The 16,975-nt window shown below is 45.4% G+C and overlaps 3 protein-coding genes across 4 annotated transcripts in view; 1 reads left to right on the top strand and 2 right to left on the bottom strand.

Moving 5' to 3' along the window:
• LOC131258941 (vacuolar protein sorting-associated protein 37B) overlaps positions 1 to 16,975 on the top strand; it is a 492,072-nt gene that overhangs the window by 137,228 nt on the left and 337,869 nt on the right. The gene's annotated exons all lie outside the window — the stretch shown is intronic.
• LOC131258931 (seipin) lies at positions 192 to 1,838 on the bottom strand. 2 transcript variants are annotated; one of them, XM_058260331.1, is made up of 4 exons: positions 1,323 to 1,838; positions 1,101 to 1,249; positions 607 to 948; positions 192 to 516 (listed from the first exon to the last, which is right to left on the bottom strand). In XM_058260331.1, the coding sequence occupies exons 1-4, from the start codon at positions 1,601 to 1,603 to the stop codon at positions 302 to 304; spliced, it is 987 nt and encodes a 328-aa protein (XP_058116314.1). In that variant the 5' UTR covers positions 1,604 to 1,838; the 3' UTR covers positions 192 to 301. The 2 variants fall into 2 exon arrangements, with proteins under 2 accessions (XP_058116314.1, XP_058116315.1); XM_058260332.1 differs by having other exon boundaries at positions 1,110 to 1,249.
• On the bottom strand, positions 2,260 to 4,755 carry LOC131258928 (sulfide:quinone oxidoreductase, mitochondrial). Its single transcript, XM_058260329.1, has 6 exons — positions 4,650 to 4,755; positions 4,466 to 4,571; positions 3,358 to 3,783; positions 3,083 to 3,292; positions 2,806 to 2,992; positions 2,260 to 2,707 (listed from the first exon to the last, which is right to left on the bottom strand). Exons 1-6 carry the CDS (start codon positions 4,739 to 4,741, stop codon positions 2,406 to 2,408), a joined length of 1,323 nt encoding a protein of 440 aa, XP_058116312.1. The 5' UTR covers positions 4,742 to 4,755; the 3' UTR covers positions 2,260 to 2,405.

Raw genomic sequence — 16,975 nt, 5'->3', positions numbered from 1 at the left:
AGTGCTTTACATTAGGCTTGCATCGTTTGACGATCCAAGTAAGCTGTTGGATTTGTTGTTAGTGAGTAAAACGCTAAACGGAAGACAAATGGACGAGTTGTTACGCAAACCTAGTGGGAGTTTTAGTTTTGATTTGTGGATAATAAATCACGCGTTCATAACTTGATAGTAAACTAATTGCACAATTCCCGGTCAACAGCAAAAAAACTTTTTTCCGCCTGCTAAATTTTATTTACAATATGGTGTTTTATTACAAAAAGGAAACCGTTAACAATAATAACAATGTTAAATCTATTCCCATTCATTCTTCATCCACTATCCAATCTTTGGATATTGCATCAGTCTTTTTGTCCGTTTTGTACTGCTCCAGTGGTTGCTCGATTGCGCCCACTTTCGATACGCCCTGCACAATCTGCTGATAGCGATCCCTTATATCCGTTATCCATTCCGTGTCGTCCCAGTGGTACCAGCTCAGCAAGCACACGATTAGAATGAAAAACAGATTGGTGGTGATACCTGCACAAGTAATATAGAAATGAAAGGACATTGGTGGTCAGAAAAGGAGTCGACAAGAAAGCCACAAGCAGCAGCAGCAATAACCCCTACCGATTATGGCCGACAGGACTGGCCAGTTGAACATTAGATAGCGAAGCCCTGTAAAGTTGGCGATCACGTGCAGCTCGGCCGAGTAGAGCTGAATGTCCCGGCACTGGATGGTGATGTCGATGTTGGTCGCCGGTTGACTGGAATCGTCCAGAAACTGTGAAAACAGCTCCACCGTGACCATCTGTTTCTCCTCGCGGTACCCAAACACGAGCAGCGGCGCAAAGACGACGGTGAGAATTGTCTTCAAGAGGTCGGACTTGTAGTGGAGCATTGACATCCGGCAAGAGCTGGTAATTTCCTCTTGCTGGTAATCCTTTAGGGTGCCACAAACGGTGAACATGCCTACGGGGGAAGATCAAAAGAGACATTTTATTTCTTAGTGAAAATAATCAAAACATATGAAGTAACACAAAACGATCCAGCGTGGCTCCAGCAAGGGCCAACCCGGGACAAGGCTCTAACTAAGCAGACAAACACTAACTCTAACCGATTACCTATTTTACCATTTTGTTCTGATTCGGGCATTTCGAGGTTCAAAATAATCTTATACGGTTGGCCAACCATGAGGAATCTTTGATGGTTTGTGAGGGCCACATTGGCCGTGGGATACGGTTTGCAGTCCACAGCCGAATCCTTGCACTCGCTATGAAAAGATCAAACGATGCAAACGTTAGTTTTGGAAATGTCGATCCAAGCAATCCAACGGATATACGTACCGGATGTTCAGGTGGACATCCTTCATGTGCAGCACGGACGGCATGTACGAGTAGTAGAAGTACAGGTACAGAAAGATCGAAGCCCACACGACGGAAAACCCGACCAAAACTACGATGATCAGCTTGAGAAACACATTTTTCGTCGTCTTGACGCTCTTTGCTTTGCGCGCCTGGTATTCTTCGGCCGCCGCCAGGCCCAGGGTGGCGATCGGTTTGAACACATAGTTACGTATTATTCTGAAGGGATCTAAAACCATCAGCAGCAGTCCGACGAGGCCCATGGTACGTGGATTAGGTTTCCGACTAATTCCGAACCGAGGTAGATAAGCAATCACTTGCGTAGGTGATAACGGAAACGTTGATGTTGTACTTTCGAGTTTTTTTTTTAAGGAATGGAAGCGAAGAAACAAAGCACCGTGCGAACAGACGAGTCGGAGTGTTAAACTGAGAAAAGTGCACTGGGCTGATAAATCTACATGCTAACTCATAATACAACTCGCTGCACTGTTCTTGTTGTTTTGCACGTTTCCTTACGAATAACGCTTTTGCATCATACGACTCAAAGTAAGTACATGTTAGAGGTTAGGTTAAATGTATGCACCTTTCTGACAAGAATTGCTTAAAAAATCTGTCTACAACAAAATTTTAGAAATTGTAACAAAAAATATTGTTTTGCAACCAATTATGAGGGCCAAAACCTTTTGTTTTCTATTTTAAATTAGGCTGAGATTTGTTTTCGAAGTTCTATTGCGTACATGTCAAAATGCTATAAACGTACCTGCTTTACATGTAGAAGCCTTGGTCAGTTGTTGGTTTGTTTTGATTTTGCTGCGTGCCCAATGGTTCTTGTCAATGTAGAATAAATATAGTAATTTAACGAAAACAGTTTGAATTGAGAAAATATATTTTTATTGATTTTGAAAACATTGCTGCATTGAAGCTCATTTGTTTTAAGGCTTAGAGAATTTATTTTAATATTATTACTCCAGCGAAAAATAAATGGACTTTATACGATAAAACATAACAATCGGTATACATTACCACCACAGTTCGAATCCGGGAAGAAAGCAGGTCCTAAATTCCCTACAAACGCATATGCATCAGCTTCCTCATAAGGCCAGGGCCATTCCATAGGCCGTTCAGCAGCAGGTGCCAATAGAGTGCCGGCATAAAGTCCTTCTTCATCAAGTACATCGAGAATCGTTCCTTACTTTGATCGACCGGGAACGTCTCCAAGGGTGTCAGCGAGTAGTCAAACTCTGCCAGCACGCACGTGTTGTATCCCGTGACCAGGGGACAGGACGCATATCCATCGAATACCCGGTTCGGTGATTTGCCATCCATCACAGCCATTAAGTTTTTGTACACCACTTGCGATTGGGCCGCTAGGCGAAGGTAGAGGTGAACGGAGAGAAGACAATTGATTGCATGTTAATTTAAATGTTTATGGATTCCGATTGACAATTCCAGCGCAGTTTCTTACCGACCGAGGCGGCCGTTTTAGAATTCGGAGAGGACGAACAGTCACCGATGGCAAACACGTTGCCATATCTCTGGTGCTGCAGTGTATCCTTGTTCACGTCTACGAAGCCAACTTCATTAACCAGGCTTTTGCAAGCCTTCAACACGTCGGGGGCACCCATCGGTGGTGTGACGTGCAGAAACTCGTACTGCAATAGGCCAATAACCAAGGGGGATGTTGGTTTTTCTTCTGTACATTTACCCACCCTCGCCACCACACATGCCTATGACCTACTTACATTGACGGTGAATCTTTCGGTCGGATTGTCCAAGTTTTCGAACACCGCTTCGTCGGTTGACGGTTTCACTTCCACCAGGTTCGTCCGAAGGTTCACGTTGATATTCCGCTTCTTCACTATTTTCCAGAGCGCATCGGCATAATGTTTCACGCCAAACAGAACCGGGAGCGAGGTGTTGTAGAACAAGTTCGCATTTTTACGCTTCTTGGACTAAAATAACGAATTTATATACCGTTAGTCCATCTTTTTCGCTCGACCGGATGTAAAAACCTTACCTTCCGCAAATAGTGCTCCGCAATGTACAGCACCTTCTGGGGCGCACCGGGACACTTCACTGGGCTGTTGGGGAATGTAAACAGGGCATTGCCGGAGCGGAAGTTTTTCAGTGCTACAAAAGTGCGGTCCACGTATTTCGGCGAATAGTTCGAGCACACCTTTCCGTTTGGAATCGAAAGCGCCTCAACCAGGCCGGGGATTTGGTCGTAGTTCAGCTGCAAACCGACAGCGACCAGCAGATACTCGTACTCGATCTTATTGCCACCCTTCGTGAGGACGGTATTCGTTTCGGGGTCGAATTTTGCTGCCGAATCCTGCAACCAGGTCGCTAGCGCTGGCAGGACCTCTTTCATCGGCCGGAAACTGTCCTCGAGCTTCTTAATGCCACCGCCGATCAGTGTGAACATGGGCTGGTAGTAGTGTTTCTGTAGAAGTAGATAAAAGTTGATGATTTATTTAATCAAAATTTATTTTGGTAATTTCTATGCGTCTGTCCTAGGTTTTGTAAAAATCACGACTTCATAATTAGAAACAAAAGTCTAGACGACATCTCTCGTGATACCAATAAAAAGAAGGGTAGCAATAAAACTCCCGAAACCGGTTTCGCCACACTCTAACGAATCGTGCATGGAGTTTAATTTGGTTTACCCATTTCATTAACAGAGTGTATGTGGCATGATGACTTTCAAAAAATTTAGCTTGGGTTACCATGAGCAGATCAGACACACTGTAATATGATTTAGCTCAGGAATCCGCACACATCCGTGCCTGTGAAGGAATATTCTTCCAAATCCATTGAATTAACCACAGCTGACTCTCGGATGTTTGATTCTTCCGCATATTTTTAACAAGGTAGTGTATTCTATTTTAATAGCCATATGACTAAAAAGACCACTCAAGGGTAAGTCTCCAACAGGATGTCGATAAGCTCGGTCGCTCATGCGCTTATAATCAATTAAATTGCATTTGATAACAACAGCTGGCAAAGTGAAAGAAACGCCCCGGTCAACTGTTACCAGACTGGGATGACTTCCACGTAGATGATGACAAAAAAGAGCCTTCTAGCCCTCTCCCCTTGGGTTCGTGCATCCCCTTGGTGCAACTTACATCGGCCGGTTCCAGTACGATCACTTTTCCGGCTCCCAATTTGTTGGATGCTTTCGCCGCCACGGAACATCCGCCGGCTCCACCGCCGACCACCAACAGTTTGCATCTGTGCCAGACAAAAAGACAATATTCCGCTTTAAACTACACAATATTTTACAATCGATATTTCATTGGCAACCCTCACTTATGATGCTCCTGCAGAATGCCACTTGTTGATAGGTTTCGTGCGAGAAATGCAATCTGTGAAGATTGAACTCTGCACGAACTGAGCAACATTTTGTTCACGGTATACATCATCGTACCACACTACCGACACGAATTCCGGGATTAATGAATGTTGCGAACAGGTTGCTTATCAAAATGCACCGGGAGCAGATAGCTCCGCATTACTAATGACCGCGGGATGCTCAACGACTGACGACGGTCGGGTATTTTTTTTATTTTGATGAATTTGATAGCGGATTTTCTGATGCAAACATAACGCGATAAAAAAATAAACAAACAAATGTCAAGAGTAGTGTTGTGCTTAATGAATCTTTTGGCGAGATTCGTTCATATAAATCTTTCACCTAAGATTCATTCCGATGGATTCATGAATCTTTGCGGATTCGAATCTTCAAAGCTTAACGAATCTTTAGACACCTGAATGAATCTTCATGAATCTTTAATGGACCTCTCATGAATCTCCCCGATTCTTTCATAGACGTCGACAATGCGACAAAAAAAGGGTTCCCTCAACCCATTTTTGGCTGGTGTCTTTTCCTCAGTGGGTGTGTTTTCAGGATTCATGAGTCTCTCGACGAAAGATTCATGAATCATTTATAAGGCAGAGATTCATTCAGATTCATGATTCTGAATCAGATTTACACAACTCTAGTCAAGAGATGGCAACGGAGTTTCGAAATAGTCGACAAACTTTTGACGCTTTCGTTAAGCTTTATGTCGACCAAAATGTTTAAAAATTTAGAAAATACTCCCGCGTCGAACACGTGGCCAGCAGCGGTTATGATTTAAAAATTGAACGGAAATTGTTTTGGCTCTTAAAACTTTAACCTTCTTCCAATTCCTTATTTTAACGTGTGTGACGAAGTAAACAAATCTATTTTCAATCTACAAAACGGTGTCTTAATTCCAGTGCTTCTAGTAAGTATTTTAGCTACTACTTTAGCGCGTTAATACTCCGAAGGCTTGATGCGCTAATTATTTAGGTTGAGCTGAATATTTATTTTCCTAGATCGGTTCTTTCACCTGGCCTGTCCGTTCATAGTAAAAAAAAATAGCTTATCTCTTACATCGTTAAATTCAATTCGTTATGCCTTGAAGATGTCGCATGCGTTTATTATACAGTGCCTACGTTTTGCTTTTGTCTGAGTTTTTTTTATCATATTCAATGCCATCTACATGAATCCTAAGGAATGTAGCCTTAACAAAATGTTGTACTAGATCATTGTTGAATAATCTCAGCTAAACTATATGTTATACGCCAGTAAGATGCAGCGTGAACCCGGGCTCTCCGTAGATGAGTTCCATCTTCGGGTGATGCCACGATCGGGATCACAAAAGGGATCGCCGTATCTGACGGGGCCGAAGCGTTGGCCTCGCTCTCTGGCTACCTGACCTCCGGTGCGTTCGGACGTGTGTAGCGTAACGGGTTCAATAATTTTAATATGTTAATTGTCTAAACGTCCAATTAGGAATAAAGTGTTTTACACCCAAAAACATAAAACTATACAAACTTGCTACTGTATCAGGTAATATGACAATATGGTCATTAAAACATGACAGACAGCAGAAAAATGCTACCGTAGGTTTGAACATAAAAATTGGTTAAAAATTGGAAGGATTTTAAAACAAATAGTTTGAACAGTATTTAGAAAAGTTGAAAAGCGATATTGAGGCAATAAACTATGCAAACACGCATTGTTAGCAAACTCGAGCAATTACAGGCTGAAAAGGCTTTGACATCTTAGTAGCTACTAACCAAAAGCGTTATAAAATGTAAGAAAATGCAATGTGTGACATTTTGTATAGTCAAACCGATCAATTGCACGACCAAGCAAGTGTTTGAGCGATTTTAGTAACGAATCGATAGTGTTTCCGAGTTGTTTATCAGTTGTCTCTTTGAAAGAATATACAGAATTAATTCGAACTTCCGCATATCCAGAAACTACCAGAAAACAATATTTGTTGAACCCAACAGTTTCAGTCCTGTCGGATCGCCCTCTTCAGCGGCCAGTCGTGTTGACCCGACGATTTATTTATCTATCTTCAGTTAATTACTATTAAAGTTTGTATGGATTCTTTTAATTCGTTACATGCATCGTCGCTGCGCGTTAGGATGCTGAGGATGAGGCGTAGTCAAAGGATTTTCTGTTGGAGCTGCTCAATGCCAGACGAGGGTAACGTATCGAACCTTTTTTACCCACATCCTCCCATTCAACCCCCTCCCCATGCCGTACGCATGTCATTTGGATCCACCGGGTGGAGCCGTTCTTTATTATCATACGGCTCGTAACCTCACTTGTCTTTCCGATATTCTAATTCGTAGATGAGCCTCGTCGACATATGTCGCCGCCTGCCAAATGAAGCTGCGCATAGTATAACGTCCGTACCCGGGGATACTGCTATCCCGCCACAGGTTACACACACCTGAACGCTCTCCGCTCTAATGCAATTTGCGATTCATGATTTCGACCGGCAGCAGAGGACAGCAGTGGCCCCCATTTAAATGCCAAATTCTACAAGCAGTCCGCGCTTCGATTTCCAGGCGGTTCGAAACTCGGCGTCTCGTAGTGTATCGAGATCGCTGCTGGGGGGCGATTGCTGCAGGGCGTCGAATTCTCCGAGTCCGATTAAATTTGCTTCGATTCAGGGCAATTGAAAATCAGCGGGAATCCAGATGAGCACTGCCATCGAAATCTATTAACCGAATTGAAGGGGGATTAATAACGAATTTTCTAGGGTGCCAGTTTCGATGGACTCGATTAGCCCTAATGGCGGCCTCCCATGGTTGTGGGTGTTTGGTTTACCGCACTCATTACAAGTGTTTTTTTAAGTAATGAACATTATTTAATCGTTAGATTTTTTTGTCCCAGAGCGACACAAACAGAACGTCGCCACACTGCCTCGGACTTATGCTAATAGCAAACACCTTGAAGGAATGTCATTACTCGCCGATGACGCGCACGTTACGCACGTTACCATCCCGTCTAATCCCGCCCCCTCCTCGGTACGTCCATTGGCCGAGCATCGCGATCGGTATGGTTCAGAATTAAATTAAATAACTAGGTGGTGGGTAAGAAATCATCACCAATTGAAATGATCGATATGATGTGGCTGTCATGAATTAAGTCATCAATTGAACCGGCCCACAAGAAGAGACGAAACGCCAAGCAATCGAATTCCAGCCCGATGCCACAGGAAACGATTTGCTGCTATAGGAGAGTGCATCTACTACGAAAGTGACCATCCTGCGCCTCGGGTGGGCTTCACCACCAGCACGAACCAGTGGCTGTCCGTGTGCGTTGCATTACGATGTAAGCCAATTGAGGGAATATAAATATATGTTCTTTTTTTTCGTCTTGGCACGTCAAAAGGATACGCCTGATTTGTCGATCGGAACACACACACGCACATAAAAACGGCTCGGGGGGTAGTTAGTGATGCGTCATCGAACGGTAGCAATTGGTTCCAACGTTTCAGTTCATCTAGAAGAAAAGCTTTTGACTCATTTCAAAGAGCTTTAATTGCTGAAATTCAAAATAGTATTAAATTTTTACGGCTTCCAAAAACAAAAAATGTCAATTAAAAATAGAAGGAAATCACCCGACATCCAATAACTACATAAAAGTTTATTAATAAAAATATTCAGTTTGAGAAGGGAGGCATATAAACTTGATAAGAAACAAACTTCTATTATCCTTTAAAAACTAAGCAAACTAATTTACGATAGAATACGACAAAATAATATTTTACGTGGCAAGTAACCTACCATTTACTGTGAAACATATTCACTTTGTATAAGCTAGGAAATCATCGAACAAAAACTGCTTCCAAAATGGAACTGTACTTTGACTTTCGTGCAAAGGCAAGGATATCTATGGCCCCAAGGGTTTCCGCGAATTGAACAGAAGAGTTTTCCCCAGCCTCCTTTCTATTCATCCTCCTCCTTCCCCATCCGTTTCACGGTTTGGTATGGATTCTCGCTCTCTTTTTACTTCTCGGTTACAACCCCCTTTCGCTCACTGTACCAATTTACCTTTTTTCATATTGTTTCTTGCTGTCTTCTCTGTCTTCTCCGCCCGTATCCAACTCACGCTGGCTTCCTTAGATGTCGGTCCTTGTCTAACTGCTCTCTTAGATCTTTAGTCCGTTTTGCCTACAGGAGGCTGAATAAAAGTAGTACTACCGCGGTTTTTTATTTGCACTTTCTGTGTTCTGTTCCTTAAACCCGAGTTCAAACGCCTACTGACTCTCAGGCAAGCACTAATTATCGTAGCATGTTTCATTCGATAAGAATTTGTATGTTAACTTGGACTTGGACAGACACATTTTGTGCTTAGAGTAGTAGTAGTATGTATGGTTTATAGAGGTTTTGAGCCGGGTGGCTTCTTTCACCTCTATTGTGCTTAGAGTGTACCACACACGGCTCTCATTTTTGCTTTTAAGTACATGATGGTTTGGCGAAATCTAGAAATTGCTTTGCCTATTTGCAGATAGTATAAAAATATATTTCATTATAAATATTTTTGCATTTTCTATGTACATTTAATAATTTTCACGATACCTGTCAAGACAGTCGAAGCTGGGACTATACCGAACATACATAGTACCAGTGCTCACATACGCCTCCGATCCATATTTCGTTATGGATCTTAGCATTATCTTACTTACTTACTTACTTACTTATGTGGCGCTACAACCGCTGAGCGGTCTTGGCCTGACGAAGCTCCATCCGAAACCGCTCACGGTCGCTCGCCACGTTGGTTCAATTCCGTATCCCGGCTTTATTGACGGCTTCGTCTACGCCATCCTTCCACCTCAATTTAGGCCTACCACGCCTCCTCTGTCCTTGGGGACAGCCTAAAAGGACTTTACGGGCTGGGTCGTCCGGTGCCATTCTAATGACATGGCCAGCCCACCGGAGCTTGGCGAGTTTAATTCGCTGTACGACAGTAAGGTCAGTACAGCTCGTAGAGCTCGTCGTTATAATGGATCCTCCATTGTCCCTCCTCACATACGGGGCCAAAAATCCTCCTGAGCATCTTCCTCTCGAACACGGCTAAGAGGGTTTCGTCAGATTTGGACAGAGTCCATGTCTCGGAGGCGTATGTGAGCACTGGTACTATGTATGTTCGGTATAGTCCTAGTTTCGACTGTCTTGACAGGTATCGTGAGTAGAAGAGATTTCTCAGACTGTAATATGGCCGGTTGGCTGCCAGCACCCTAGCGCGAATTTCATCCTCAATGTTGAAGTCGGTGCTGACCTTTAACCCAAGATAGGTGAAATTTTGGACGACTTCAAAAGTGCGTTCACCTACTTGTACGTCACCCCCGCGTAGGCTTTCGGCAATTGTTGGCAGGGCCGCTGATGGTGCCACCACCATCTTCGTTTTTCCCTCGTTTATCTGCAGTCCGAGGTTATTCGCCGATTGCTCGATCCATTGGTATGCTTCTGCTACGTAGGAGAGTCTTCTACCAATAATATCAATATCATCAGCGTATGCCAGGATCTGGATTGACTTATAGAAGATGGTCCCCGAAGTTTCCACCTCCGAGTCTCGGATGGCCCTCTCTAGCGCTAGGTTGAAGAGTATGCAGGCAAGCCCATCCCCTTGGCGCAGTCCCTTGGTGGTAGCAAAGGAACTTGAGAGTTTTCAATCCACCTTCACCTGACAAGTGACGTTGGTCATGGTCATTCTTACAAGTCATTATCAGTCTTAGCATTATCAGTAACAGTAAAATTACCCATTATTGTAAGACTGATCACGTTCCAATTTATTAGCATTGCAAAGGTTGATGAGTTCTTCTTCTTCTTCTTCTTCTTGGCGTAACGACCTTGGTGGTCATGCCTGCCCGTTAAGGGCTTACGAGACTTGTTTCCCTTTTGTACGTGGATCGTCAGTCCTCTCGTACAGGGGAGGGGGTCCGGTCTCAGTTGGGATTCGAACACACGCCGTCGAGGTGGTGAGCCCCGGCGCTCATGGACCGATTTTCTAACCGGCACTACCGCTCGGCTGTCGCGGACCCCCGAAGTTGATGAATTCTACAGAATATTTTTTAAGTATAAATTGACCTTGAACTTTAGGGGATCGGGGCCCTTGCCGAGCTCGGGGCTCCCCGCGGCCGCTCAGTCCGCGCTACTGCATTAGATAAAAAAAAATACACAAAACTGAGCAGCGAGAGCAATGAAAAAAAGGTAGCCCTAGTTTTATTCCATCCCGTGTACTTTCCTGCGCGTTCAGCATCTTAGTTATTCTCCATGAAATTAAATGACCAATCGCAAGTAACATGCGCTCTCTTTCTCTCTCGCTCTCTCTCCCGTTTTCCCCAAACCGGGCCCCAACCGTTTGGATACTGTATACATTTTCATCAAGGATTATAAAAGGCACTAACGCTGGAGGCAGATATTTAATCGTGTGTTGATAGCCGCAACGATCTGATCGTCTTATAATTCCGGTGAAGCTGGAGAGTTTGGGTGTCAGTTTGAGAAGGAAACCGTACCGGGACGGAACAACTGTATTGCAACGAACTGTTCGTTGGTCGTAATTGCCAGGCAGGACACTTGTGATTCGATTGGTGTCCTTCGGAGTGTTCTAGGAAACGTTCGGTAAAGGCGGTTGGATACAGACACTTGTTCGAATCGGAAGCGAATCGTCGTAGTGTAGTGCGCGGTTGCCACGAACACGTGTTTTTGATTGATTACTCGAGTGTTAAGCTACTTTGGGATAAACAATATCAACTGTTCAACAGGTAAGGATGCTATGGACGTTGTGTGTTTTGATTTGATTGATCGAGGGCTAAGAGTGGAAAGAAAAATAAACAAGGGCAGTGATTTTCGGTAGCCATTTCGCGCATGAGTGATGTCAGTTTGTTAAACCTTATTTCGCTAAATATGAGGCACAAACATATGTGTATCGTTCTTAAATTCTTAAGAGTTACCAGTAGCCAATAACTTAATATAGATTTTACCTTTGTCTGTTTGCTCTTAACTATAAAGGTTGATAGATTTTTCCTTCTTCTTTAGTGTTGATAGTACAAACTATCTGCATGAGGCTTTCAATTAAAAATGTTTTTGCTGGCGAGTGTGGCTTACGAACAGGATTAACGGGTACGATTTATGGGAAAGGATAATTCATTAGCAACAGGTTGCACAAAGTGGTACATGCGAAGCACAATGCAACATGTTATGATTGTCGGGCTTACAAGTTGAAGAGCAATGTTATCAGTCGTAGCTCGAATGTGGACGGTTGGTAATCCACCAGTGCTTCACAGCAGGCAAAAGTGTTTACCACACATGGCAGACGACTTAAGACATGTTGACCGAAGCTGCAAATATGCTGCAGTGAGAAGAGATTTCCGCATTAAGTACATAGCATAGCCGGTGCTCAGTGTGAATTACCGGCATGAACCATTTACGGCGGGCTTTATCGTCCTGCCACTGGATAGGTGTTGCCTATATAAAAACGGACCGCGCAGTGTTCAGTTCACCAAAACCGTGTGTACCGGGTACAGTGGTCGCTCGATCTACTCAGCTAACCGGCGCTACTACCAGGTAGTAGCCGCTTCCTCCGATCGGTAACGTCAATACAAAAACGTTGTTATGGATGGTTCACGTGAGTTCCGATTATCTTTCCTTACGACGCCCATTTTTCCGTCTCGTGATCATCGCGTGCGTCGGGGAGGGCTTTATCGCGGGGCGGTAAACCTGCTGATGTTTCTTCACGGGCACGTCCGTCCTGTTATCAGCGAGACGGTTTCCGCTCCAGCCAGGTCATTCATTCGAATCCGGCCCGCCGAAACGGGGAGAGGGCAAAGCCAAAGCGGCGGGATGCTGCTGCGGCTTCTATGTTCTATTTACGAACTTAAGTGTTGTCGATGGTAGCAGCCGTTTTTTTCATCTTTTCTATCAAAATGATGTTGAACTTTGAAATGCAAAACAACCAACGACCGTTACGGTCGGTCGGTCGGGCAACCATTCAACTTTGTAGTTACACTTTTCGTTACGTATCGTTACGGGTCTCTTATCGCCTGGCCGGTGTGTTTTGTGTGACTTGGATTGGCGCTTTGGCTCGATCGAGGATGGATGGTAATATGTGTTTCTTACCTTATGCTCAAACATCGTCATAGGCGTGATTCTATTGCTCGAAGTAGACAGGATTGTGATTCAAGATTTCTAAAATTATTTTTCATAAGACCCAACTTGGTTCCCAGTTTGAACTTCCCATCAAGAACGTGTGGTTTCCCAACGAACGAAAAAGTTGAAGCATATTGCATCAGAAAACAAAGTGGAAAAATTGTGGCCGGGGAAATAGTTTACCTTGGAGTTTCCCCCTAACATAGGCAACAAAAATGCTTGTTCAGCTAGTTTTACATCGTGATCGCGCGTGTACGGTGAGCAAGTGAATGGGTCATTACACACCATTTACCTAACGTCACAGTACACATAATTCTACCTATAGTACTCTCTGATACGCAGCTCCATTGAAAGTTCCGTATCATAAGATATGTTCCACAAGGACGCTCCCGGGCGGGAGTTATCAGTACGCCATTGGAGATAATGTTTTACGGGAACCATTGTAGCAGCTTCCCGAACCTGTCGTTTGATTGATGCGAAATACTCTCTGTCACCATTTATTTCTTCACATCTAGAAGCTACCGATGTTAGAGGGCCGCCTCTTTGTACTGTAACATTACTATGCGCTTTTTCTCCCACGCGGGTAGGGTGTTGCAACACGTGGTTTAAATTGTTCGAGAGGCTACATCAACGACACCCACATTGGTTAGCTGTTTAGTAATTTCCCCTTAAAGGGCTATAATTGTCCAACAATCATTTATCGGAAGTCCGCAATCTTTCCGTGCGGGAGTAAGAGTGTTTGACGTTAGTAACTGGCTCGTGTGCAAGTCTGGTGACCAGTCACCGTTCTACGAGATTGATTTCACAGAACACACTCTGTATGGCATCAGATCAGATCGGCCCCATTGATCGGCTCCACTCCAATGATTAAACTGCAAACGCCGGAGGCCACTAGTGATTCATCAAATTAAACGCCATCATAAGGTATTACGACTGTCGTTAAGGTGTCACACGGTGCAACGCCGGGTGGACATTGCGCGAGATTTAAAAAAAAAAAGTGTCCGTACTTAATAGACCAATTACGCCCCGGCTAACCGGTCCGTGCTGCCTACTAACTAGCCTTCTCGGAACCAGTGCTGTCCGGCACCAGCTGGCAAAACTAGAATTCCCCCTCGAATGGTGGAGGAAGCGGGTGGCATGGGATTCCCCAGCTCCAACGGATCGCGCGGATATGTGGTCGACCGTTGACATGATAATTTCACCGACCCCCGTGTGTACGTACTCCTACCCTTCTTTCTCGCCGCGGCCCATGGAAATGCCTCCTTTCGTTTTCAACGGCCTTTGACATGGCCTACGTGACAACGGTCGGGTAGAATGGGCTCACAGTAGTAGAACGACGTCCCTTCGGAATTCGATCTAGAGTGATGCCGCACCATTAGCTATCAATCAACGGCTTGACGCGAGTCAATCGAGCCCCGGTCCTTTGGCGGCTTTTCTCGGGCAGTAGTTCAAATTGAGACACCATATTGGCACGACTTGATTTGCATGCGAAAGTGAACGATCGCCATAACTAATCATTGCGATCGTTTTTCTTTTTCGTCTAGTCTTCTTCCAAAATTGATTTTTTACTGAATCTTTGTGTTTTTTGACATACAAATTCGCCCATTTAGGCTAAATAAAAATGATTTAATAAAGATGAAAATATTTCTTACAAAAAAAAAAAAAATCCCTTCACTGCCGGTTGCGGTGCTTCCACAGACCCAAAACCGTGCGCCACGTGGACCACTTTCACTGCCCATGGCGAAGGCTCCAAAAGAAACGATGCCAAAATTAGGAGAAAAAGAGAGATGGAGCCCACTACATATGACTCATCGCCCGGTGTTTCCGTCTCCCAAAACGTTCCGAAATCATTATCATCTCCAACTTCGGTTCATCTACAAAGGTCCGTAGCAAAGGTAGCGGAAGGTGAAACGGAAATTCCAGCCCATTTATCATTGAACTGGTTTCGCGCCGGCCACGAACAGTCGACCTGGGCTCTGCGGAGATCAATAAACTTCTTTTCCCGCAACCTTCTTCTTTTACACCTTCATTTGGGGCGAGTTCTGCAGGACGAGGCTAAATGTGCGTGCGATAACGATCACCTTGGAACCGAGGCGAGCTCTAGCTTTATCTGGGAAGTACGGAAATGCCCGAGCTGGCTAGGTTTGGTAGAATCTAGAAACTCAGACGTTGGGTTGAAGATCTGCTCATCGGCATCACAACCGAACGTAGGAACTCCTATAAGTATGATATAACTAAGAATACCATTTGACGTCATTTTTAAGTCTCAGAGGTCAATAGACAGGGAGAACACGTGCTGCCAAGTCCGTTCACTGATATCGCCGATCCAACGGTCCCGGTAATGTGCCAGTGGACGCTAATTCTGATTGACATCTTGACGTGTACATTGGCCGAAACCGTTTCGATTGAGACGGATGCATCTTGCCGCAGTTGTAGTGGCATCCCACAGGGCACATTGCCAAACGCGCCGGCATACAGAGCCGCGGCGACCCGCTTGACAAGCACATGACGAACAGCTGAGTGTAATATGTCATTTTTATAGTTACTTTGACCTTGATATCTGCCCCCTATGGTAGGTCGCGCATGTGTGTGTGTGTGTGTGTGTGGAAAGGGGGCAGCGGGATGCTGTGGCAGGCTGCGGAAGCAAACTGGTCTCGTTGCAGCAGTTGCAGTCGCGTACGTGAAGGAGGTACTGCACTATATAGCGCAGAAGTGTACGTGTACTGGCGCACGTCGACCTGCCCCGGATCGAGACCTGAAGGCATTATTGCGGTGAGCTCCCTTCCCGTGGGACGGAGAATCGGTCTTGTCCGAAAATGTTGCTCACGATGGGAAATTTTCGATCGTAACCCGGTTAAACCCCGATAAGGCTAGGGAAATAAACGCCGTTCGATGGGTTCCTCCATTTCCATCGCAATTGCAATCGTGCACTTCCAATCCCACACAGAGACCACACGCGGTAGCTAGGGGACACTCCTCGGAGAACGGCCATGCCAGCCCATGGGACGCAACCGATCCCGGCCGGCACTCATAATTGGCCGCCGGCGGTTAATGGCGGTTCGTGAATAATAAATTATCAAGAAAATGCCATAGAAAAGTCGTCGCTGGTGCGGCCATTGACGTCAGCGTGGTTGGTAAAGGTTCCGTGCCGGCTTGCCACCCGGGGCCCGGGATATAAGTACGTCGGGATCCACGTCGGACGGCCGGGACGAACGGTTGCCAATTCCGAATGACATCAAATCACGACAGCTATAACGCGCGCGCCCAGTGGCATTAAAGGGAAAATGAACTTCACCCTGTCAAGATCCGCGATCTAGGGACGCGATCTTCATTAGCTGCGCGATGCTGCCTGGTGCATGGTGAAGAGGTTGCTGGCGTCGATCCGGTCCGCGTCGGGCCAACCTTTTTCGCCTCGTTCGCCGGACGGTTGCGTCAGAGCGAATCTCGCGCGAAGGAAAAGAGGTGGGGGGTGGCAGGGTAAAAGAGACGAAAAGGAGAGAGAGATAAAACCACCACCCTACGAGTGGCTCCACCGTGTCTACAGCGAGCGATCTTCGTTCCAACGAGGGGGGAGGCCAACCGGTAGCCACTCGCGGGCGGCGGAAGTGCTGCTCCGCGATCGTTTAAATCTCGCGTGCTTCCCCCTTCTTCTTCTACTTCTTCTCCGTTGCCTGTTGAAGCTCGGACGCGGTTTTCGCGGTCGATCGTGAAGCCTAACGCGCATACACACACACACACACACACGCATACGAGCCATGAAATTAATAGTACATGACAGATATCGGATGAAAACCTGTATGTGACACACAGCAGAGAGTCGCCCGATCGCCTGCCTGGAATGACGGTTGCGAAAGGCAGTGGGTTGCTCCAGGTGGGTGGGAAGAGGAGGGGGGAATGATTCCGCGATGCCAATCGTGTGCGCACTGTTGCTAGGGTCTTAACGATCACGGGCTCGCCGCAGCCTCCCGACCCCGTGCATCAACCCCGGAACGCTACCTCCTGGCGTGTTCCGTCGGTTTTCAATGCTTTTTGTTACTTTCTGAAATCGAAACTTCACCACAAGAGAGGTACAGTAGTCTTCTTCAACTTCTTGTTAAAAAAATGTCATGATTGCTATGAATGTAAAGTACATAAGGTCTAACAACTTTATAAAA

This window comes from Anopheles coustani, chromosome 3 (assembly GCF_943734705.1).
Source record: "Anopheles coustani chromosome 3, idAnoCousDA_361_x.2, whole genome shotgun sequence".
Classification (NCBI taxonomy): Eukaryota; Metazoa; Arthropoda; class Insecta; order Diptera; family Culicidae; genus Anopheles; species Anopheles coustani.
Note: the sequence above shows the minus strand (reverse complement) of the source record. Positions and strands in the feature narration are given on the sequence as shown.

What these genes read in the sequence shown, in the direction of transcription:
- LOC131258931 (XM_058260331.1), bottom strand. Translation starts at nt 1,603, where the DNA reads ATGGGCCTCGTCGGACTGCTGCTGATGGTTTTAGATCCCTTCAGAATA. An exon ending in GATGTCCACCTGAACATCCG is followed by an intron (nt 1,250 to 1,322) that starts GTACGTATATCC and finishes ATCTTTTCATAG; the next exon opens with CGAGTGCAAGGATTCGGCTG. An exon ending in AGTCCTGTCGGCCATAATCG is followed by an intron (nt 517 to 606) that starts GTAGGGGTTATT and finishes TTACTTGTGCAG; the next exon opens with GTATCACCACCAATCTGTTT.
- LOC131258928 (XM_058260329.1), bottom strand. Translation starts at nt 4,741, where the DNA reads ATGTTGCTCAGTTCGTGCAGAGTTCAATCTTCACAGATTGCATTTCTC. An exon ending in TCGTACTGGAACCGGCCGAT is followed by an intron (nt 3,784 to 4,465) that starts GTAAGTTGCACC and finishes CTACTTCTACAG; the next exon opens with AAACACTACTACCAGCCCAT. An exon ending in CCGAAAGATTCACCGTCAAT is followed by an intron (nt 2,993 to 3,082) that starts GTAAGTAGGTCA and finishes GGCCTATTGCAG; the next exon opens with TACGAGTTTCTGCACGTCAC.